Source organism: Eriocheir sinensis, chromosome 1, assembly GCF_024679095.1.
Source record: "Eriocheir sinensis breed Jianghai 21 chromosome 1, ASM2467909v1, whole genome shotgun sequence".
Lineage (NCBI taxonomy): Eukaryota > Metazoa > Arthropoda > Malacostraca > Decapoda > Varunidae > Eriocheir > Eriocheir sinensis.
This window is the reverse complement of record NC_066509.1, coordinates 1,954,418-1,978,412: the sequence shown is the minus strand read 5'-3', so window position 1 is coordinate 1,978,412 and position 23,995 is coordinate 1,954,418. Positions and strand designations below refer to the sequence as shown.

Sequence of the window (23,995 nt, the reverse complement as noted above, 5' to 3'; positions counted from 1 at the left end):
ACTTCAATGGTGGAAATACAAACCTTACCTTTCAAGACTGCATCGGTCCACTACCTGGCGTTTAATGAGGTGCAGCGCTTCAAGATTCTCTATTCGTTTTTCTTAGCATTTTTTCACCTTTCCAGCCTCTTTCTATTTATATTACGATTAAGGGACATTTCGTCCCTTACGTACAATATGGAGGCGTAATATCGTATTTTGGAGGCGCGGGGTGACTTTCAATAATTACCAATGATATGAGAAGTGAAAAGTGTAATAGTGTGAAGTGAAAAGTGTAATAGTGTAAAATAGCAAAGCTCTTAGGCAAGTAAATAAGGGAAAGAAAAGGCGTGGGTACAATCAAAGACGGGAGGACAGGATCGCTTACCCAAACCTTGTCAGAACCGTGCTGTGAAGACACCTCAACAACACATGTTCCTGGACACATATTGACAGAGGTATTGTTACGGCAGTGTAATTGTGGACAAAAAGAATCCAATTTTCATATTTATTGGAAATAATTATGGACTCCCTCAAACAGCCTATGATATTACAAAACTTTAATATCTTTATGAACAAAACATAGAACCTGTTTGATTCACTGAAGTCCTTCAAAGGTAAAAGATAACTCAGGAGCATTTGGGTTCACTTCCATCACCCTTGTTCCCCCTCACTCTCTAACAATTATTGCTGCCTGTGGTCACCGTGAATCCACCCTCTTAGTAAGTGTAATTAGAATAATCTGTGACTGTACATACACACTGGTACCATAGCTAAACACCTTGTGACATTGTTTATCATATTCATACTGAGTCCGATATGAAGCTCACAAACACACAACCAGTGGTGGGCGCCTCACCACCTTGCACCGTGATATTACTAATCCAGCAGACTGACTAGAATATCTCTTGCCTTGAATACATCACTATGCATTAGGAAATACCTGGTTTGAAATAAATATGATTTATTCCTAATAAATTTTCTTTAACTGACTTTTGCACAAGTTTGCCTACACCTCCATTCACCCAAAGAGATCATGCAACTGATTTATTTCACACCAGAAAACTGTACAAGCAATGCTTCATAACAAAGGGGAACATTTTTACAATATATGTAAAAGTCCACTTTTCAATATATAGTTTTGTAAAATTGTAATTGTTGTTAACTCAACACTCTTATTGCACATGAAACAATCTGGGAAATGCGAGTATACTCCATAACTTTAAACATTTCAAATGAAGACCTGCATTCTGGTGGCACTGAAACAGCTGGTAACCAGACTATAGGCATAAAAAAAAAAAAAACTATAGCCCCTAAAAAATAGCTCACAAATATTTTAATTTCACAATGAAGCTTAGGAAAATTTTAAAGCTGAATGTTAAAACACTGAAGCTGTTGAAGATAAAAGTACCATCAATGAACGACCGCAAACTATGTATAGAAGGTGACCTGACTACGTACACTGATAAAGTCTTCTCGTTTTGACCTATATGTACAACCATGTCAAGCCTAGTGACTCCTTGGTCTTCACTATGAACATGTTTGATAGTAATCTCCAAGCATAACCATAATTATGTATTTCAAATAAATAATGAGAATCTGTGTCTACTGTTAACATAAAATATTGTCTAATACAGGCAATATGAGGCACAAGTCAAATTGTTCAATACATCCACTCAAAGTTACTTACACTCTGGACTTGAAACACACACACACACACACACATACACGCACACACATACACACTCAGCACGCCGTTAAGTAACAAGTGTATGCTAGCTGACCTGGCCCGGCGCTCTAGGGAAGCTTGGCATACATGTCGTCGATCTGTGGGGTGAAATACTTTTTAAGCTGCGGCCGCTTGGACTTGAGGGTTGGCGTGAGGAGGCCGTTCTGCACGCTGAAGAGGTCGGGGTGAAGGTAGATGTCTTTGGCCTGGGAAGAGAAGGGTGACCAGTCTAAATCTTTGCCCTTACTGTAGCACTTGTTATCTGATGCTAGCACGCCATTTACATAATACCTTCTGACACTAAATCACTTGAAATATATATATATATATATATATATATATATATATATATATATATATATATATATATATATATATATATATATATATATATATATATATATTTTTTTTTTTTGAATCTAGAGACATCATTTACAGTAGCAACTTTCAGTGGCTTGTTTTGCATTATTTACGGATAACAAGACAACAATACCTGTTCGAAGGACTTGAGACCGGCCGCCTTCCCGAGGTTGGTGATGTCGTCCATGATGAGCTGCTTGACGTGGGGGTTGGCGCACAGGACGGACAGCGTGCCGGGGATGTCCTGCTCCCGGGCCCACTCCTTGACGGCCTCCACCTCCGGCACCACGATGGCCACCACGCTGGACTGTTCACACACACAAAACATTAAGGACCATATTCTTAGATGCTTTTGGGTCTTACATCACATTGCCAGATTGTCGTACTCTGCCTCCTATGTTTGCCGATTTCCTACCCAAAAACTGTTTTCATCACCCAATTAACTGCCTTCATACATGCCTATCGTTTAAATGGTTAATCATTGGTGGTTCCTGTCAACATTTATGGGACAGAAACAGGTAAATATGTGGCTCTTGAGTACGATAATCTGGCAATGGTGCTCTCACATCAACTATTCCCAGAGGCTGAGGAGATCAACTGGGTTCTATTGAGTGTTTTTCTAGGTTCATGGTACAGAAGAAGGGTTAAGCTACCACCTGGGTCATAAAAGTACCCCTGGAGATTTTTTTTTTTACATCTAAGGAGACAGTTCAAGGGCTCAAAGAAAGAGATAAAAAAAAGAAGCCCACTGCTCACGGACAGAGGTCAAAGGAGTGTCCTAAAAGAGAGGTCAATTTCGGGAGGAGAGGTGTCCTGACTCCTATGAATGCCTTATCAAATGTGGGTGTGTAAGCTCCGAAATGTTTGGCAATATGATCCTAATAATCATGAAGGGCTGGCCATTCTGTGTCATTATTTAATTACTAACTGAAATGAGTAACAATAATAACAGCTTCCCTCACCTTAAGACTCTCGCCGTGCACAAACACCTGAGCAACGTACTGCGACCGCACATAAATATTCTCTACTTTTTCAGGAGCAATGTACTCGCCTTGTGACAGCTTGAATATATGTTTCTTACGGTCAATTATTTTTAGAGTGCCATTCTGAAAAAGAGAAGACACAAAATAAGGTAAACAACAAAACTCATCATCAGGCAGGTGACAAGGGAGAGATGGATGTAAGAAGTCATTGGAATGTAACAACTGTGAGCTTTGTGATCTATAATAATTTTTTTCAACTCTTGACATGTAATCTTGTCTATATATAAAAATTAGTTTGGGAAATTTGATTATTGTTTCATTGAGCCAACCATATTGATTGAAGCGTTACAGCATAATATTTGATGAAGATTGCTGGATGCCGGCCTTCATCAGTCTAATCAACAAAATAATGGAACTGACTATTTATAAACGGAATATGAATGAGAGGTTGTTGAAATTACTGGATAAAAATTGGGCCTGTGCAGTATAGCAACATATGTAACATGATTTTTAAGGCTGCAGCAAATCCTAGTGCCTCTTTTATTCCCTGACAAACTGTAGGAGGCACTCACAGGGAGCCACTGTCCTATATCCCCCGTGTGGAGCCACCCCTGGCCGTCCATGGTCTCCCGGGTCTTCTCTGGGTCCTTGAAGTAGCCCAAGAACACGTTGGTGCCCTTGATGCACACTTCACCCTGGCCTGAAAAAGGATTGTATGTAAAGTTTCTCTGGAATATATGAGACATACTTCTCCAAAATTTTAGCTGTTTTGTACCCTCTGTTGATATACAAATATTCACCTTAATTTTACATGTGGCAAACTGATAAAATTAGTGAAGAGAGCAGCAGATCCTTACTCTGTGAAGCATAGTAGTCCATCTCTGGGACATCCACCAGCTTGATGGCATTGCAGGCGATGGGCGGACCCACATGGTCAGGCTTGTAGTCGCCCTGGATGGTCAGGGTGGCCGGAGCTCCGCACTCTGTCTGCCCGTAGCCCTCAACGATCTGCGGACAGGAAAAATAAATAAATAAATGAGGAGATTCAACCATTGAGTGCCAAAAGTGAAGAGCAAGGTTTTTTACAGCAACATGTACAGCATTACTCTTACACATAAAAAAGGCAGCAAAGACCATGTTGTCTGAGGTCATACATTTTACATAGCAAACTTATATTAAGAGAAGGGAAATTGTCATAGCATTCAGAAAAGATTGGAAAAGGAATGGGAAGCAGAGATAAGAAAAACAGAGGATTCAGAAGAGATTAGAAAAGATTGGGAAGTAAAATTAGGAAAATAAGAGGTACAGGAGCCTTTAAAATGAATCATGATCTTAAGCTGAAGGCAAGGGCCTAAGATGGTGGCTATCTCACCTCTCTGTATTGGGCTTCATCTAACTCTGAAGTCCCCTATGGCTTTAAGGTCATGGTATTATAGAGCCATAACAACACTTTTAATGTTACGAAGCTTGGTGAAGACTTACTGATCATTAACCCTTAGATGGCAGAGGTACTCTATATAGACAGTACAAAATTCAGTCAGTTTTGTATGGCAGAAATATAACAACACTTCCAGATTGCGGTAGAATCTATATATAGATGATAGTTAAAACATCTCTTACGTGGCGTAACTATATTTACGCTACGGTCCTAAGGTCGGCAGTGACTATATATAGACCATTCATCTGGGGGGTTGGGGGGTACTCTTCAAATACTGCTGCCATCTATGGGTTAAGGTCAAAACACACTAAACTAAGAGCCCAAGAGGACAGGCCACACCACAGCCACTCTGAGGGCTCACTCACCACACATCCCAGCGCCGCCCTCATGAAGGTCAGCACGTTGCCGGCCAGCGGTGCCGAGCCCACCACCAGCAGCCTGAGGCGGCCACCCATGCCGTCCTGCACCTTCTTGAACACCAGCTTGTCCCATATGGAGGTTCTCCTTATCACACCCCTGAAATGATGCCCAGAAACATTCTCATTGATTGCTTTCATTATTAAAGAAACAAAATATCTTGCTCAAAGTCAGGAATATTGCAGACACATATAATAGTTTTTTTTTTTTTATGGTAGAGGAAACAGTTCAAAGGCAAAAAAGAAAGGAAACAATAATGAAAAAAAAGCCTGCTACTTGAATAACTGCAAGTGCTTCTTATTACACAGAATGGCTGGTTTATCATTACTCTCAATCCAGAAATGAGAATGCAATCAACTACAAGTAATGCATTAAGCACAATGCATATATGTCATGCTCAGCTATTTATTCTATTATTTATATTGTAACTGATTAAGCAAATGTGACTGATAAAGAGGCCATCGGTAGGGCATCAACCAAGTCTGTGGCTCCCATGCCCTTCCTTACACCCTAACACTCAGGCCTGATCAATAGACCCCTAATAATGTTACCCAATGGCTCACAGGGTCAGGGTGCTACACTATGTAAAATCTATAAGGAAAGTCATGGCAAACCTTTCGAGTTCTGATTTCTTGCTGGCCAGTGCCATCTTCAACATGAGTTTCTTTATCCCTGATCCGTTGACCGCCGACGTGACCTTATCGTAGACTCTGTTGAGGAGGCGAGGGACGGACGGGGTGATGGTGGGGCGCAGTGTCTTGTAGTCATCCACAAGGTTACGGATGTCCCCGGAATAGAAGCCTACAGCACCGCCGGCTATATACACGGCCACCTCACAGCACCGCTCCAGCATGTGCGCCAGCGGTAGGAAGGATAATAACACATCACTCTGAAAGGGAGAGAAAATACTTGTAAAATGAGAAAAATACTTGTTGAATATGTGTTGAGGAAATGTAATGAGAATGTACATGAATAAATGAGTCCTCTACAGTCACTTTTCACTGATTTCCAGGTTTCTGTCGACATCAATTTATCAACATGTGACATCCATTTTAGTAAAGTTGCCTTAGTCATTCAAGGCTCGAGTGTTCTAGAATTGGCCTTTTCATTTCTGCCTAAATCTTAAGCCAAATGAGATAATGACAGTTCTTTAAAAGTTTCTGATTTCCTGAAAAGTAGAAAATAATGACTTAGGCAGTTTCTTTACTAAGGTGATGATATGATCTGATGGAATGAGTTTGAGGAGGCAGGGGGTGTGTGTTACCTTGTGCGGCTTGTGTTCGGCCAGCTGGAGGAGTGTGGCGGAGACGTCTGCAACAATGTTTTCATGGGACAGCATGACGCCCTTGGGGTTGCCCGTGGTGCCGGAGGTGTAGCAGATAGTGCACAGGTCGCCGGGCTTGGGGGCCTGGTGAGACATGGTGAGGGTCAGGGAAGAGGAACACCAGCATATTTAGAACAATTTTTGCTTATGACATCTGTGTGGGTTGGAATTATAGTTTGTACAGGCCTTACAAATGATCTAGATATTTTTCATGTTTTTTTTTTTTTTTTTGACAGTGGAGGAAACAGCTCAAGGGCAAAAGCAAAAATAAAACAAAAGCGTCCCCTCAGCACTGCTCATGGAAAAGCGAGCAGAAAAGAGCAGTGTGTCAATAGCCAACAAAAATGCTTTCTGTACATTGTATGATTAAGAACCAGAAGACATAATCATACTAACTGACTGTGCCTCCACAAAAAAAAGCCAATGAAATTAACAAAACGCAGAGTAAACCCTTTGGTGCATTGGCTGTTTTGCTTGCTGTCGGACTCACCAGTTCGGGCAGCTGGCTCGCCGCCCCCATGCTTTCCACTTCCTCAAAGTATTTTATGGTGATCCCAAGCTTCTTGGCACGGTCAGAGGTCTCAGCACAGATGTCCTTGATTGCAATAAGCCTCTTGAGACACTTGGGTGGTGATTGCAGCAGCTGGGCCATCTTACGGTCATCTTGGCACACCACAGTGGTGATGGAGGCTGTGCCAACAAGATATGTTAATGCCTGACACACACACACTCACACACACACATACACACACTCACTCACTCACTCACAGGTAAATTTTGTGCTACTCAACTGTAAACTTAAGTTTCTATGCCTCATGTAGACTTTTAGAGTAAAAACTAGAGCTGCTGGACACATATTTGTATAAGCCCATGATTATTATTCTACCCTTCCCAGGAATGCTGCTTGTATGGCTGATGGAAAATCTGTTGAAGGCATACTAACCATTTTTTCATTGATATAAATACTTTTGGCAGTTCCTCACCTTGATTAATGATAAAGTTGCAAGCCTCAGGCCCTAGCGTGTCATACAGAGGTACGATCACCATGGACTGGCAGTAGAGTCCCTGCTCCGTCAGAATCCACTCGGGACAGTTCTGGGCGTAGATCCCGACGAAGGTCTCCGGACCCGGGTTGAGGCCCATGGACACCAGACCTGCGCCAAAGTTTTTGGCTCTCAGCAGCGCCTCATTGTAGTGCAGCCACTGGTACGGCTTGCCCGGGCCCTCGCGGTAACCCAGACACGGCCCATTGTCTGGAAGGAAGGGTAAAAGTTGTAATTCTGATTCAAACTCCGGGTAAAGATGGTCCTAGTTGTCCTGCAGCACTACTCGCCAGTCTCCACAGCTATCAAAATGATCTCTGGCAAAGGAGGGAAGGTGACTCATGAAGTGCTGACCCTCTATGACCAAAGACTCTAAAATCCTTGAGTGTCATTACACACCAGACAACTCACGACTAGAAGCAAGGATTTTAGAGTAGCCTTTAGTCTCCTTCACCGGAAAGCTGTGCTATCCGCATGTTAAAGGCATACATAAGCTTAAGAAATAATACAATGAAACGTGATAAAATTCAGGACATTTAGCAGCTTCAATCACTAATGCATAACTATAAATAGGTGAGAATAAACAGCTAAGGTAAGAAGAAGACACTCACATGAACACACAATGAACAGAGAGATAAATAAACATAAACAAATGAGTAAAATAAAATTAAATCTAATAGAGCGCAGGACATTTAGGGTCGCATTATACGACATTTCGTCACCCAAGAACACATATTTGACAAGCCTTTCGATAGGAGTTTCGGGCATTTCCAGGAGTAGTTTTATGGCCCTGGTGGTAGTTTGACCCTTCCTCTGTACCCTGAACCTAAATAAACACTCATTATAACCCGATTGATCCCCTCTTTGACCTTTAGAAATAGATGATGTGAGAAGGGAAAGTGTCTTATAATACCAACAATCTTGAATCAGGAATTTATAGAACAAACAGCTAAGATAAGTGCCCCCCACCCCTCTCCACACCCCCACAAGCAGCACTCCCTGACGCCCCTTTGGAACACCTCGTAATTTATAGAACAAACAGCTAAGATAAGTGCCCCCCCCCTCTCCACACCCCCACAAGCAGCACTCCCTGACGCCCCTTCGGAACACCTCGTAATTTATAGAACAATCAGCTAAAATAAGTGCCCCTGCCCCCCACCCACCCCCACACCCCCAAAAGCAGCACTCACTGGACTCCCTGACGCCCCTTCATAACACGTCCTAATTTATAGAACAAACAGCTAAAATAAGTGCCCCTGCCCCCCACCCACCCCCACCCCCACACCCCCACAAGCAGCACTCACTGGACTCCCTGACGCCCCTTCGGAACACGTCCTAATTTATAGAACAAACAGCTAAAATAAGTGCCCCTGCCCCCCACCCACCCCCACACCCCCACACCCCCACAAGCAGCACTCACTGGACTCCCTGACGCCCCTTCGGAACACGTCGTACAGCGTCCTCGTGTCCTCGTAGACATACTTCATGAACTTTGCCTCCTTCGCCTCCTTGGACAGCTTGGACACGCGGATCAGCTCGCTGCCCTGGAACGCAAGGAAACATTTCAGTCAACCAGGCAGGTACTCCTCAACAGAACAGTGATGGTGATGGTTGTAAGATTGATCAGTAGTGGTGGTGATAATGCTTAAACATAATAGGGTCGTATATATCAGGCATTTCGCCCCCAAGCACCCATATTTGACAGGGCTTTCGTAGGAGTTGTGGGCATTTCCAGGAGTAGTTTGATGACCCTGGTGGTAGCTGGACCCTTCTTCTGTACTATGAACTCGAAAAAACACTCATAAGAACCCGACTGACCCCCTCTTTGACCTTTAGAAACAGCTGATGTGAGAAGCGAAAGTCTTACAGTATCGACCTAAAATCTGTTATAGTTCTCTACCACTTTCTTTTTAAGGGGGAACATTATAGAAGTTTTGCATTTTTTTCCACATTGTCTTTTGCTTGCCATAGACGGCTTCCTGAGATGTAAAACTAAATATATATAAGAGAGGAAGAACAGGAGTACTCAAGCAGATATGGAGAACAGGTATACCAAAGTTCAGCAGGTACAAGATAAATGAATAGAAGATAACGTGATAAATAGTATATATAGTTATTTTTTCTTCCCTGTATTCTAAGACCAGTCAAGTAATACCAACTACTGAAGAGACTGGAGTGTGAGGTCGATGCTGCACAAGACACAGGGGAGACACGACCCTAAAAGTACATTAGGTAACAAACGAAATATCACGAGGTAGAAGGGAAATGACCGGTGCAAAACAGAAACAGGTATAAAAACGAGAAACATAATTAAGAGTCACCAGGTACAAGAGGAGAAAAGAAAGTGTCTCCAGGAACAAGGCATCAGGTGAGAGGATTCAGAGGTACAGATTAAAAAGCCAAAGATATACACAAGTCACACCACAATAAACGTAAAAACCCGTGTGTGTATGTGTGTGTGTGTGTGTGTGTGTGTGTGTCGCCAAACCTACTTCCTTACACACATACATACACACACACACGCGCGCTAGAGAGAGACAGAGGAAGAGAAGCAACACGTGGCTCTTCTCTCTCCATTAAAGTGACAAATGAGACGAGATTAGAAATAGCCTTTACGATCTTTCTCTTTAATTGACGCGTTTTTTATTTTTTAAGTATGAGGGGGAGTATGTATATAAAGTATGTGTGTATAGGGTGAAGAGGGGGATGTAGGGGGAAGGGGTGTTGTATGTTGTATTTCTTTGTTTTTGGGGTTTTATAAGTGTATGTGTGTTTGTTTGTTAGTATGTTAGTATGTATGTAGTTAGTATGTTAGTAGGTGTGTTTATTAGTATGTATGTGTGTATAGGTGAGGAAGTGTAAGTTCTCTCTCTCTCTCTCTCTCTCTCTCTCTCTCTCCCCTGGTCACAGCGGGTCACGGGGCTCTGAGAGTGGGTGTGGCGAGCTCCGTGCCAACCCTCCTCCCCCTTCCCCGCCCCGCCCCGCCCCGTCTAGATTGGCACTCTGCCTGTCACGGGGCCTACGATAGGGTCTTCTTTTTGTTCTATTTGTTTGATGTCTTCGTTTGCTCCTGTTCTTCTTGTTCATATCCTGGTTCTTGTTCTTCTTGTTTTTTCTTCTTCGTCATCATCGGTGTTTTCTTTTTCCTTTTCATTCCGTTTTTCTTCTTTGACATTTTTTTTTTAATCTCTCTTTCTTCGTCTCCATCGTGGTCGTATTCTTCTCCTTTCCCTTTTCTTCTTAATTGGTCTCGTTTCTGTTCTTCTTTGTTTTCTTCCTCCTTCTCCTTTTCTTCCTTCACTCCCAACACTCACGAAGCCTCACGAATCTTGCTTGTCACGATTCCTTATAGCATCACTTTTCATTCCTACTTTCTTTACCCAATACGAGGAGTCACGACTTTTGGGCTTAAGCAAGAGGAGGTTAAGAAACGTCATTGCTGATTCTTCTCTTTCTTCTTAGCTTCCTCATCTTCCTTCACTCCCAGCGCTCACGAAGCCTCACGAATCTTGCTTGTCACGATTCCTTACAGCATCACTTTTTCATCCCTACTTTGCCGATCTGTATAACGCTAATCTAACTATTTATACATATACCGCACTATCCTAAGATTCTAGCACTCTGTATATCAAAACGCCGATCTGTATAACGCTAATCTATTTAAACTTATACCGTACTATCTTCCTTGCAACCATACCGACCCCGCGCCCAGTCACACCCTACCTATTCCTCTCTCCCTCCCAACACAAGAGGAGGTTAAGAAACGTCACTGCCGCCGCTGCTGCTGCTCCCGAACCCTGTGTGTCACGCCTCGCCATACAGAGTCGACGGGGAAGAGATAAACTATGTTGGATGAAAAATCTCCGGTGTCTTTTTGTAAGTTTTCAGATAAGGTAATGAGGTTATATATTTTGCTTTACGATCTTAGGTGATGTTTTTTGTAACTTTAGAGATAAGGCAATGAGGCTATATGTCTTCCATACTACAATTTACGGCGATATTTTTTGAAACATTTAAAATAAGACAGTGAGGTTACATATATTTTGCTGTAACTTTTGGGGAGATTATTATTATTATTTTTTTTTTTATTTACAGCACAGGGATCAACTCAAGGGCGCCAAAAAGAAGATGTAAAAAAAAAAAAAAAAAGCCCGTTAAATGTTGATCCCATATAGTGATAAGCATAGAGTGGCCAAAAGAGAGGTCGATTTCGGATAGAGAGGTGTCTTGATAAACTTGGTAACACTGAATAGTAATGAAGTGATGAAGCGATCTTATTTAGCTATGAAAAGAATTAGCGTGATCAAAAGAAGTAGGGATAACCACACAAAAAAATATATCGGTAATTATAAACATCACAAGGTAGGGATGAATGTAAAGATATATATACAGTAATAATAGTAAAGATAATAATAATAGTATGAAGGAGTATCTTAGTTTAAATATAGAATCCTCCTCAATCGCCAGTGTGTAGCATGCTCTCAAACTATTAATACATACAAGGTAATATTCTCGTCCTTTCCCCTCCCTTCCCCTCCACCTTCCCTTCCTTTAACCACACACATAAGTTAACATATGTCCTCCTTCACTCTTCCTCCCTTACCTACCTCTCCCTCCCTTTCCTACCTCTCCCTCCCTCTCTTTCCTTCCTCTCCCTCCCACCCACACCCCAACCACGCCCAAAACACCAAGGTCTCTATTCTTTGACGCCACCAACTCTCACATCAGGTATTTCTAAGGGCCAAATGCGAGGTAAAATGCGTTCTCATCACACATCAGGTATTTCTAAGGGCCAAATGCGAGGTAAAATCCGTTCTCATCACACATCAGGTATTTCTAAGGGCCAAATGCTAGGTAAAATGCGTTCTCATCACACATCAGGTATTTCTAAGGGTCAAATGCGAGGTAAAATCCGTTCTCATGAGTGTTTTTGAGAGTTTATGGTGCAGAGGAAGGGTCAAACTCCCACCAAGGTAAAAAAAACTACCCCTGCAGAGACCCATAACTCCTACGAAATCCATGTCGAATGTGTGTGCTTGGCCGACGAAATGTTTGAGAATATGACCCTGAGATTCTAGCATTCTATATATCAAAATGCCAATCTGTATAACACTAACCTAACTATTTATACATATACCGCACTAGCCTAAGATTCCAGCACTATATCAAAACGCCGATCTGTATAACACTAACCTAACTACACCGTACTATCTTCCTTGCTACCCAAACTACCACCAGAGTCATAAAACTACCCCTGGAAATGCTCAAAACTCATACGAAAGCCTTGTCAAATGTGTGTTTCTTAGGTTCATGGTACAGAAGAAGGGTCAAACTACCACCAGGGTTATCAAATTTCTCTTACTTTAATTTGTAACATACCGACCCCACGCACAGTCACACCCTACCTATTCCTCTCTCCCTCCCAACACACGGATTTAGCAGCAGGGTCCCAGCGGCTAAAGTTAACCCTCGTAAGCTATAAATTCCCGGACAGACGTGTGAATAGTGGCGTAGGGGATGCGAACACCTCTTGGCCTCCGCGCCTATTATAACACCTTGATGGGGAAGAGGAGGATGAGGGATGAGAGGTGGATAATAAGATGGATAAGAGATGATAAGAGGAATAAGATGTGGATGATAAATTGGATGTGATGAGATGGATTAGAGAGATGGATGAGATGACATAGATTAGAGAGAGAGAGAGAGAGAGAGAGAGAGAGAGAGAGAGAGAGAGAGAGAGAGAGAGAGAGAGAGAGAGAGAGAGAGAGAGAGAGAGAGAGAGAGAGAGAGAGAGAGAGAGAGAGAGAGAGAGAGAGAGAGAGAGAGAGAGAGAGAGAGAGAGAAACGGCTTAAAATCAGTCGTAAATTAAGCTTAAAAAGACACTAAAGTTCCCTCGACACACACACACACACACACACACACACACACACACACACACACACACACACACACACCAAAGAGCTTCATGGCCTCTAAACCTCCACCATCACTACCACCACCACCACCACCAACAACAACAACAACAACAACCACCACCATCTCCACCACTACTGTGTCTAAGATGAACACTGAGGTCACGCGCAGCTTCCTTTTTTTTTTACCTGTCTGTCTGTCTGTCTGCTAGTCTCTGTGTCAGTATATTTATCTTGTTTTCTTTGTCACTAACACACACACACACACACACACACACACACACACACACACACACACACAGCTAATGGCCTTCCACCCTTGACAATTATTAAGTTATAAATGCGTTAACAACATTGGCTATGGCGTTGGCAGACCTCCTCCTCCTCCTCCTCCTCCTCCTCCTCCTCCCCCTCCTCTTTTTGTACGTAAAGAATCTGTCTCCTGATCAAAGACTACCCTGATATTTTTCTTGATAGTGATTCTCGCATGAATATTTTCTTTAGCACGTTAAGCCAATGATGGGTATTTTGAAAGCGTTCGAGAAATACTGAGGAGTAGGTGTGCATGAAGAGGGTCAGATATAACTCAAAGACAACGTAATAAATAGTATATATAGTTTTTTTCTTCCCTGTATTCTAAGATCAGTCAAGTAACGCCACCTACTTAAGAGACTGGAGTGTGAGTTTGATGCTCCAAAATCTCTCTTAAGTTCGTCGAGTCTTCCATCCCTTCCTCCTTCTCTCTTCTTCGTTGTACTCTAAGGTAAGTCTCTAGAAACACCACCTACTGAAGATTGATTGCGGTGAGTTCGATGCTACAAAATCTCTCTTAGGTTCTTCCAGTCTTCCATCCCTTCCTCCTTCCCTCTTCGCTGTACTCTAAGATAAGTCTCTAGAAACACCATCTACTGAAGACTGATTGAGGCGAGTTCGATGCTGCAAAATCTCTCTTAAGTTCGTCCAGTCTTCCATCCCTTCCTCCTTCTCCCTTCTTCGTTGTACTCTAAGATAAGTCTCTAGAAACACCAACTACTGAAGACTGATAGCGGTGAGTTCGATGCTACAAAATCTCTCTTATAGGTTCGTCCAGTCTTCCATCCCTTCCTCCTTCTCTCTTCTTCGTTGTACTCTAAGGTAAGTCTCTAGAAACACCAACTACTGAAGACTGATTCTAAATGTTACAAAATCTTCTCTTATTCAGTCGTCCCCTTCCTTCCCTTCTCTTCTTCTTCGCTGTACTCTAAGATAAGTTCAGAAACATCAACTACTGAAGGTTCGTCGAGTCTTCCATCCCTTCCTCCTTCTCTCTTCTTCGCTGTACTCTAAGATAAGTCTCTAGAAACACCAACTACTGAAGACTGATTGAGGCGAGTTCGATGCTGCAAAATCTCTCTTATAGGTTCGTCCAGTCTTCCATCCCTTCCTCCTTCTAGAAACACCAACTACTGAAGACTGATTGAGGCGAGTTCGATGCTACAGCCCTTCTCTTAGGTACACCCCCAGAGCCTATCTCCTCTTACTCTCTCTTCTATCGAACTCTCCATCCTACCACTGTGTTCTAAGATACGCCTAGCAATATCAACTACCTTTTCTTACCCGAACTACCCCTCCTCCTTCCCTTCACCCTTCCCATTCCTCTGTCCCCCACTCTCCCGTCCCTCTCAGACCCCCTTCCTCGCGCCCCTCCAAGGCTCTACGCGGGGACAAACACTTCGTTCCCACCCGATAAATCTTTGTGTCTCTATTATTAAAGGGCTCGGCAGCTATAATGGGCACTGACGCTGTACCGAGGCGCAGCAAGACCACATAATTATAAGCTGTAGATAGAGGAGGTGGAGGAGGAAGAGGAGGAGGAGGAGAAAGCACAGATCGAATGTAGGAAGTGAGAGGAGAGTGAAGGATAGGAAGATGATAGAGCCACGGTAGTAGTAGTAGTAGTAGTAGTAGTAGTAGTAGTAGTAGTAGTAGTAGTAGTAGTAGTAATACCAAGACTATCCATACTACTACTTCTGCTCAAACTCATCAACATTCTGGACATAACACCAAACAAGACCTAACTGACTGACTGACTGACTAGCCTCGTGTGTGTGTGTGTGTGTGTGTGTGTGTGTGTGTGTGTGTGTGTGTGTGAAGTCAAACGTCCAAGGCTGCATCAAGTTAAATAAAGGTAAGTGACAAGCGTGTTGATTTGACCACAGCATCCCGTCCCTCATGCAGACTGGCAGGTGGGAGGGCGGGAGGGAAGGGAAGGGGAGGGAGAGGCAGGGAGGGAAGGGAGGAAGGGAGGGAGGGAAGGGAGTTGGCAGAGCACCAGGACACAGTGAGAGAAGGGTTCCGCGAGCGATATAAATGTGTGTGTGTGTGTGTGTGTGTGTGTGTGTGTGTGTGTGTGTGTGTGTGTGTCAACAATGCGGTGGTCGGGAAAAAGACTTTGAGATGGATTAAAGGGACTGATGTGTGTGCGTGTAAGGGGGGGAATGGGGTGGTAAGTGTGTGTGTGTGTGTGTGTGTGTGTGTGTGTGTGTGTGTGTGTGTGTGTGTGTGTGTGTGTGTGTGTGTGTGTTAATTAGAACATACGTCGTAAAAAAAAAAACATTACTATTCGTAGAAACAACCAGACTTAACACTACTACTACTACCACTACTACTACTACTACTACTACTACTACGACACATACTGAAACTCTCTATTTGAAGGACACATACTTAACACCTGCCGTCTCCACACACACACACACATACATACACACACACACACACACACACACACACACACAGTACACCCTTCTGGACCACTGCCACGGTACTGCACCAATACCATAGTCGGGGATCAACGCGTGACTGAGGGGGGAGAGAGAGTCTGGTAGGTCGGTAGGCGTGTTAGAGGAGGCTGAATTACCGTGAAGAAGTGATGGAAGAGGAGGAGGAGGAGGAGGAGGAGGAGGAGAAGGAGGAAGGTGATGACGAGGAAGAAAATGAAGAGGAAGAAGTACAAGAACAAGAAAGATAGAAAAAGAATAAGAAATAAAATGAAAGTTAAAATGAAACGAAAATGAAACAAAAGATGGAGGAAGAAGAAGAAGAGTAAGAGAAGAGGGAGAGAGAGAGAGAAAGATGAGGAGAGGGGAAGACCAGGAGATAGGAAAGGGAGGAGGAAACAGGGAGAGAGAAGGAAACACGGAAGGAGAAGGAGGAGACAGGGAGAGAAGAGGAGGAGAGACGAAGAGACAGAGAGAGGAAAGGAAGAACATCGCATCTAAAGAGCGTGAAAGACTATGAAAAAGCTAAAATATCACACCTTAATGAATGAAAGACGATGAAACAGCTAAAATATTATACCTATAACGGCTAAAATATCATACCCAAGACCCATAAATACGATGAAACGGCTAAGGTATCGCATCTAAGAGAATAGAAGACAATGAAACGGCTGAACCAATCTCTCTCACTGCAGTTAAAACATTGTGTACAGATGGAAGAGAGAGATAAGGCGTCAGCACACACTCTCTCTCTCTCTCTCTCAAGTGAAGAAAAAAAACAATTGTGGAGGGGATTTTAACATCTTTTTTTTTCTTTGTCTTGTTTTGGCAACTTTTGGTCTAGAGTGGAATCTTAGATGTTTTCTTTTCTTCTGTCTGCATCTCTATCTCTATCTGTCTGTGTCTGTTGTGTCTGTGTCTCTTCCTCCGTGTCTGTCTTCCTCTGATGAACACAACAATTAAAACCCTATATTATATCCAACCCTATACACACCCTCTTCTCCCACCCCCTTATCACATCCTACTCTCAACAAATCCTCTACACACATCCTAGTCCCCTCCTCCTACCCCCGATCACATCCTACCCTCTCTACATCCTCACATAAAAACACATCCTTTTCCCCTCCTCCACCTCCCTTCTTTCCTTTCTGCCTTCCCCTAACCGAGTCACACACCTCCCCGTCAGTCACTACACATGAGACAGCTGGCATGTGGGGTGAAGTGTTCCCTGAGCCATGGAGGAGGAGGAGGAGGAGGAGGAGGAGGAGAATCAGGAAGTAAAGGTGTGGGCTTATGTTGAGGAAGAAGTAATGGTGATGAAGGAAGAGGAGGAGGAGGAGGAGGAGGAGGAGAAGTGATGGTGGAGAAAGAGGAAGGAAGAGGAGGATGACGAAGAGAAGAAGCAGGAAGGTGAGGAAGAGGAAGAAGATGAAGAGGAAGAAGAACAAGAGCAAGGAAGATAAAAAAAAATAATAAAATAAAAGTAAAAAATAAACGAAAATAATAATAATAATAATAAGAAAAAGAAGAAGAAGAAGAAGAAGAAGAAGAAGAAGGAGAAAAAGAAGATCACAGAGCCTATACTAGTTTGTCATATGGAAGCAAGAAAGAGGAGGAGGAGGAGGAGGAGGAGGAGGAGAAGGTGAGAAAGGGTGGTGATGGTGATGGTGACGAAGGGTGGTGTTGAGGGTGTTGAGTGCCGTGTAGCGAGTGTTTTGTCGTGAGTCGAGGCGGAAAGAGAAAGAAAGTAGGTGTGAAAAAAAAGAGGAGAGGGGGGAGGGAGGGGAGGGTGGAAGAAGGGAGAGAGAAGAAGGGGAAGGCTGTTGGGAAGGAAGGGAGAAGGGGGTGAAAAAGAGGGGGAGGGGGGAAGAAGGGAGAGAGAAGAAGGGGGAGCTGTTAGGAAGCAAGGTCGTAGAGGATGAAAAAGAGGGGGAGGGTGGAAGAAGGGAGAGAGAAGAAGGGGTAGGCTGTTGGGAAGGAAGGTCGTAGAGGATGAAAAAGAGGGGGTGGGTGGAAGAAGGGAGAGAGAAGAAGGGGAAGGCTGTTGGGAAGGAAGGGAGAAGGGGATGAAAAAGAGGGGTGAGAGTGGAAGAGGGTGGAAGAAGAGGGAGAGAAGAAGGGGGGACCTGTTAGGAAGGAAGGGAGAAGGGGATGAAAAAGAGGGTGGAGGGTGGAAGAGGGTGGAAGGGAACGTGGAAGAAAGAGGGAGGCTGTTAGAAAGAAAGGAAGAAGGGAATGAAAAAGAGGGAGGGTGGGTGGGAAGAGTGGAAGGGAGAGAGAAGAAGGGAAAGGCTGTTAGAAAGGAAGGGAGAAGGGGATGAAAAAGAGGGTGGAGGGTGGAAGAGGGTGGAAGGGAACGTGGAAGAAAGAGGTAGGCTGTTAGGAAGGAAGGCAAAGAGGATGAAAAAAAGAGAAAATTAAGTATAAAATGAAGCACAAGAAGAGAAGGGTGCATGGACATAGGAGGAGGAGGAGGAGAGAGAAGACAAAAGGAGAGGGAGAGAGTAAAAGAAAAGAAAATGACTGATGAGAAAGAGGAAGAGGAGAAATGAGGATGAAAATGAAAACTATAATAGAGAAAACAAGAATTGAGGAAAAAAGAACAAAGGGAACGAACACACAGAAGAAGAAGAAGAAGAAGAAGAAGAAGAAGAAGAAGAAGAAACAAGGCAATGAACAGGAAAGAAGGTGGAGAAAGAGGAAAAAGAAAGAAAAGAAAAAGTCTACTCTGCTGAAAATGAAGGAAAAGAAATTAAAGAACGAAGGTAAGGAGGAAAAAAAAATAACAAAGACGAAGAAGAGAAGAAGGAAGTGAAGAAGGTCGTGGAGGATGAAGATGAAAGGCTTAAAGATAAAGATAGGGCAATTTCAAGAGATAAAGAAGGGATTAAGGGATAAACTAACAGAAACGAAGACGGGGATAGAGAGAAAAGGAAGGAGAGAGAGAAGGGATGCTGGATTTAGGTCTGACTGAGTGGGAGTGAGAGAGGAGAGAGGGGGAGGGAGAGAGTGATGGGAAGATGAAGAGGAACAGATGAGGCTTTGAGAGACATGGAGACAGGAAGAAGATGCTGGCGGTTGAGTGGAGTGGAAGGTGGATGAGGATGAGGAGTGAGTGTGGGTGGGTGTTTTCCTGAGGCTGGAGGGAAGGGAAGGGGAGAAGAAGGGGCTGAGGAATGAGTGGAGATATGTGTGGAGGAAGGGAGGAAAGGTGTGTGGAGTATGTGCATTTTTGTGGGTGAAGGGAACGGGAAGGGAAGGTGAGGGAGGGAAAAGGAGGGAGAAAGGAGGAAGAGGCAAGATGATTGGAAAGAAAGGAGGAGGTGAGAAAGAAACTACAAAAATAAGGAAGAGATGAAGAGAGACAGCTGAGTGCTTGTCTAAGGGCGGAGGAAAGGGTGAGAGAGGGAAGGGAAGGTGAAGGAGGGAAGGTAGATGGAGGGAGAGAAGAAAGTGGAGGGAAGGGAGGGAAGAGGGTCTGATGTCATGCCTTCCCTCGGGTCGTCTAGTTCTGGTCACAGCGAGCACGACCCTCACGTAGCGATCTTGGCACGCGAGGCACCACACGCTGGCACTGAGGGCGAGCTGGTGCCACCCCCGCTCTCAACCCCCCCTGAGCCCCACCTCCCTCACCCACCTCCTCCACTGCCCCCATGCCATCCCGTCCCGCCATTTCCTATCTTGTATACCTCCCATATGCCGTCTTAAACTCTGTGTCATGCCCTATTTCATTCAGTTGCATTTCCTTCTCTTTCCCTGTTTCTGTCTGTATCTCGACTCTGCCCTATTCTCTCCCCTGTCCTGCCATGTCCCTATCTCGTCTCGTTCTCTTGGTTTTAATTCTCTTCATCTGCTTCTCTTTCTCCTACTCCTTCCCTTCCCTGCCATGTCTCGGAGCTTAACCCTTTCCTTTTCTCCTCGTTCTTTGCTTTCTATATCATCTCCCTGTCCCGCTCTCTCCTCGCCCTATCTTTTCCTGCTCTAATTTCATCCCTTTCCTTTTCCTTTTCTTTCCTTGCTTCTCTTTATTCAGTCCCTGCCCTTTTCTCTCCCTTCCCTACCCCGCCATGTCCCTGTTTCATCCCCTTGCTTTCCCTTCTCATCCCCTCCTTCTCTATATCCTGACCCTGCCTCGTTCTCTCCCTGCCCTATCCGACCATGTCCTTATCTTATCACTTTCCTTTCCCTTCCTGTCATTTGCCTCTCCCTCCCACCCTTACCTCTACCCTCCTCCGCCTCCTCCTTATCACACGTGACCTCACTCTCCTTTCCCCCCTCTCACACACACACACACACACACACACACACACACACACACACACACACACACACACACACACACACACACTTATATGTTCCTTAAATACACGCAGACAGGTGATTTGATATACCGAAGGTGTGGGGTGGGGGAGGGGAAGCTTTCAGGGGGGGGGGGGGGGGGCAGAGTTCGAGGGGGGGCGGGAGGGGGGTTTCTGAGTCACGCCCCCTCCTCGTTTTCTTCCAATTCTTCCTGTTTTCTTTTTTTCATGCTTGTTGATCCTAAATTTGTTGTTATTGTTATTACGAGTGAGTTTGTGGTGAGAGAGAGAGAGAGAGAGAGAGAGAGAGAGAGAGAGAGAGAGAGAGAGAGAGAGACCATTGAACTATAATGCCTTCAGAGTCATAGAAAACAAGGCAATATATCACACTAAATCTTCTCGTGAATAGGATGTTTTTTTATATATATTTTTCGAAGATTCTTTTCATCTGCTGGCGGCATTTGGCTATTTTCCAGCACCTATTCGATTCGCAGGTCCCACAAACCCACGAAGGAAAAAGGCGTCTCGGAATCAAATATGAACAATTACCTAGGAACACATGACTTAAGGAGAGGAATAATGCCCATTGAGTAAGCGGCATTTGGCTATTCTCCAGCACATATTCGATTTGCAAGTCTGAAAAAATTCCCACAAACCCGTGAACGAGGAAAAAGGCGTCTCGGAATCAAATCTAAACAATTATCTAAGAAAACATGACTTAAGGAGAGGAATAATGCCCATTGAGTAAGCGGCATTTGGCTATTCTCCAGCACATATTCGATTCGCAAGTCTGAACAAATTCCCACAAACCCGTGAACAAAAGAAAAGACGTCTCGGAATCAAATCTAAACAGTTATCTAAGAACACCTGACGTAAGAGAGGGAATAATGCCCACTGAGTAAGCGGCATTTGGCTATTCTCCAGCACATATTCGATTCGCAAGGCTGAACAAATTCCCACAAACCCATGAACAAAAGAAAAGACGTCTCGGAATCAAATCTAAACAATTATCTAAGAAAACATGACTTAAGGAGAGGAATAATACCCATTGAGTAAGTGGCATTTGGCTATTCTCCAGCACATATTCGATTCGCAAGTCTGAACAAATTCCCACAAACCCGTGAACAAAAGAAAAGACGTCTCGGAATCAAATCTAAACAATTATCTAAGAACACATGACGTAATAAGTGGAATAATGCCCACTGAGTAAGCGGCATTTGGCTATTCTCCAGCATTCATTCGATTCGCAGGTACCGACACGTTCCCAAGATTTCATGAATGAAGAAAAGAGAGGTTTCGTAATCAACTATACACAGTTATCTAAGAATTCCTGACGTTAACAGAAAAGGACCATTGAATTATCGGCATTTGGCTATTTTTAACGTACAGTCAAATATATTAAGTGACCTATGAACGAACACAATTTTCACACATGCTTCAACACACTCCAATCGATACAAATTTCTAAAAACTCTGAATTAAAACACAAAAATAAAGTATACTGAATAAGCGGGATCAATTAACATATCATTCACGTTGATACATTCAATTTGCAGAACTAATGATAACTATTTTTAGAGCCATAATTATCTTTCTACACGAGAGGGAGTGAAGAAATCTGTACAAATTCTAAAAAGTCTGACTTAAAACACAAAAATAAAGTATACTGAATAAACGGTATCAATTAACATATCATTCACGGATACATACAATTTCCAGAACTAATGATAGATATTTTTAGAGCCATAATTATCTTTCTACACGAGAGGGAGTGAGGAAAGATCTCTCAGTGATTCTCGTGGTAAGATCAACGCGGGCTCAGCAAAGGTAATATTTTCGTCACACTCTGAAGGTTGACGGGCCAGAAGAGTGGAGTGCCTGCGTCTGTGTCCCTTAAATAGCACGAAGGAAGAGAGGTGTGAGGGAAGGGGATGGGAGGCGATGATGGGTGGAGAATGGGAAGAAGGGGAGGAAGGGGAGAAGGCGATGATGGGTGAAGAATGGGAAGAAGGGGAGGAAGGGGAAATGGATGATGGGTGAAGAATGGGAAGAAGGGGAGGAAGGGGAAATGGATGATGGGTGAAGAATGGGAGAAGGGGAAGAAGGGAAAGGGGAAGGGTTGAAGAAAGGGAGGTGACAGAAAGTGATGATGGATAAGGAATGGGAGAGAAGGGGGAAAAGAGGGAAACGATGCGTGGTAGAAGGGGAGGAAAGGAAGCAAGGGAAGGAAAATGAAGAGTTGAAGAAAGGGAGATAGTATGGGTGAGGAATGGGAGGAATGGAAGGGGGGGTGAGATAGGAAGGGCAATGGAAATTATGTAATGGAGAAGGAAGAGGAAGTAGGAGAAGGAAAAGGAAGGGTTGAAGAAAGGGATATGGCAGTCGGTGATAGTAAGGGTATGGAATGGGAGGAATGGAAGGGGGAGTGAGATAGGTAGAGAAAGGAACAAGAGGAAGGGAGAGTAAAGCCTGGGAAGAGAATATCCTTGAACAAAAAGGTGAAGGAGAGAATCCAGGTAAAAATAAGGACAGGTAAAGAAGGGGAAGGGGAAGGAAAACAAAGAAAAGGAATATAGAAGAGAAGAGGAGGAGGGGGAGTGAGTTAAAAAGGTATAAATGGCAGGCGAGTAAAGGAAGGAGAGAAGGGAGGAGATAAAAGGGGGAAGAGGGAGAGAGAAGAAAATAAGAAAGAAAATATATTAAAGGTGTTTGAGGAATGGCAAGATAGAGGAGAGAAAGGAAGGAAGGAAAAAAAGAAAGGAAGGAGGAAGAGAGATAATTGGAAAGAAAGGAAAGATTGAATTAGTAAGGAGAGAAGAAAGGAAGATAAGAAGAGAGAAGCCAAAGAAGAAGAAGAAGAAGAAGAAGAAGAAGAAGAAGAAGAAGAAGAAGAAGAAGAAGAAGAAGAAGGGAAGACCGAGGACAAGGGAATATCAAAGAAGATAGCAATGAAGTGCAGTGAAGGGAAGGTGACAGCCCACATGCATGAAAGGGAAGGGAGGGGAGGGGAAGGGAGAAAGAAAAACAGGAGGACAGGTGAGATTAGGTAAGAAGGGGAGGGAGGAGGGGAAGGGAAGAGGAGGAGGGCGAGGAAAGGGAGGAGGGATGGAAGAGAGAGAGATTAGAGGAAGGGAAAGAAGGTGGAGGAAGGGAAAATGAAGGGGCTAAAAGGAAGGGAAGGGAGGGGAAAGGAAGGGAAAGGAGGGGAAGGGAAGGGAAGGGAAGGGAAGGAAAGTAAAAAAAAAATGAAGGGAAAGGCAAGGAGGTGAAAGAAGGGAAGAAAAAGAAGGGATTGAAGGGAAGGGAAAAGGGAAGGGAATGTAAGGGAGATGACGGGAAACAGAAAGGATATGGAAGAGGGGAAAAGAGGAGGTTGAGAAGGGAAGGGAAGGGCAGGGAGATGAAGGGAAACACAGGGTAAGGAGGTGAAAGAAGGGGATAAAGAAGGGATAGAAAGGAATGAAAGAAAGGCGAGAGAAGAAAGACAAGAGGAAAGAAGAAGGGAAGTAGAAGAAGGGGAGAATGCAAAAGTTGAAAGGAAGGGAAGAAGGAAGGGAAAATGAAGAAGGGGAAAGAGGGAAGGCAAGGTGAAAGAGGGGAATAAGAGAAAGGCGAAGGGAAGAAGGGGAGAGGGAAGAGCGGAGGAAGGGGGGAAGGGGACGGGTGAGTAAGCTGAAGGGAATGTGACAGGAGAGGTTTGGGGAGGGGATGAAGGGGATGACCAAGGCAGTGAGGGGAAGACACTGAGGGGA

At 43.9% G+C, this 23,995-nt stretch overlaps 1 protein-coding gene across 3 annotated transcripts in view; it reads right to left on the bottom strand.

The window, feature by feature from the left end:
- Positions 1-473: 473 nt before the first annotated feature.
- LOC127003660 (long-chain-fatty-acid--CoA ligase 1-like) overlaps positions 474-23,995 on the bottom strand; it is a 69,815-nt gene continuing 46,293 nt past the window's right edge. For all 3 annotated transcript variants that reach the window (XM_050870639.1, XM_050870596.1, XM_050870722.1), the window contains 11 exons: positions 8,694-8,817; positions 7,214-7,483; positions 6,721-6,920; positions 6,171-6,314; positions 5,521-5,795; positions 4,855-5,005; positions 3,909-4,059; positions 3,624-3,751; positions 3,031-3,174; positions 2,202-2,375; positions 474-1,914 (listed from right to left, as the gene is read on the bottom strand). In XM_050870639.1, the coding sequence (XP_050726596.1) occupies positions 1,777-1,914; positions 2,202-2,375; positions 3,031-3,174; positions 3,624-3,751; positions 3,909-4,059; positions 4,855-5,005; positions 5,521-5,795; positions 6,171-6,314; positions 6,721-6,920; positions 7,214-7,483; positions 8,694-8,817 (1,899 nt within the window). In that variant the 3' untranslated portion in view covers positions 474-1,776. The remainder of the gene's footprint in view (positions 1,915-2,201; positions 2,376-3,030; positions 3,175-3,623; positions 3,752-3,908; positions 4,060-4,854; positions 5,006-5,520; positions 5,796-6,170; positions 6,315-6,720; positions 6,921-7,213; positions 7,484-8,693; positions 8,818-23,995) is intronic.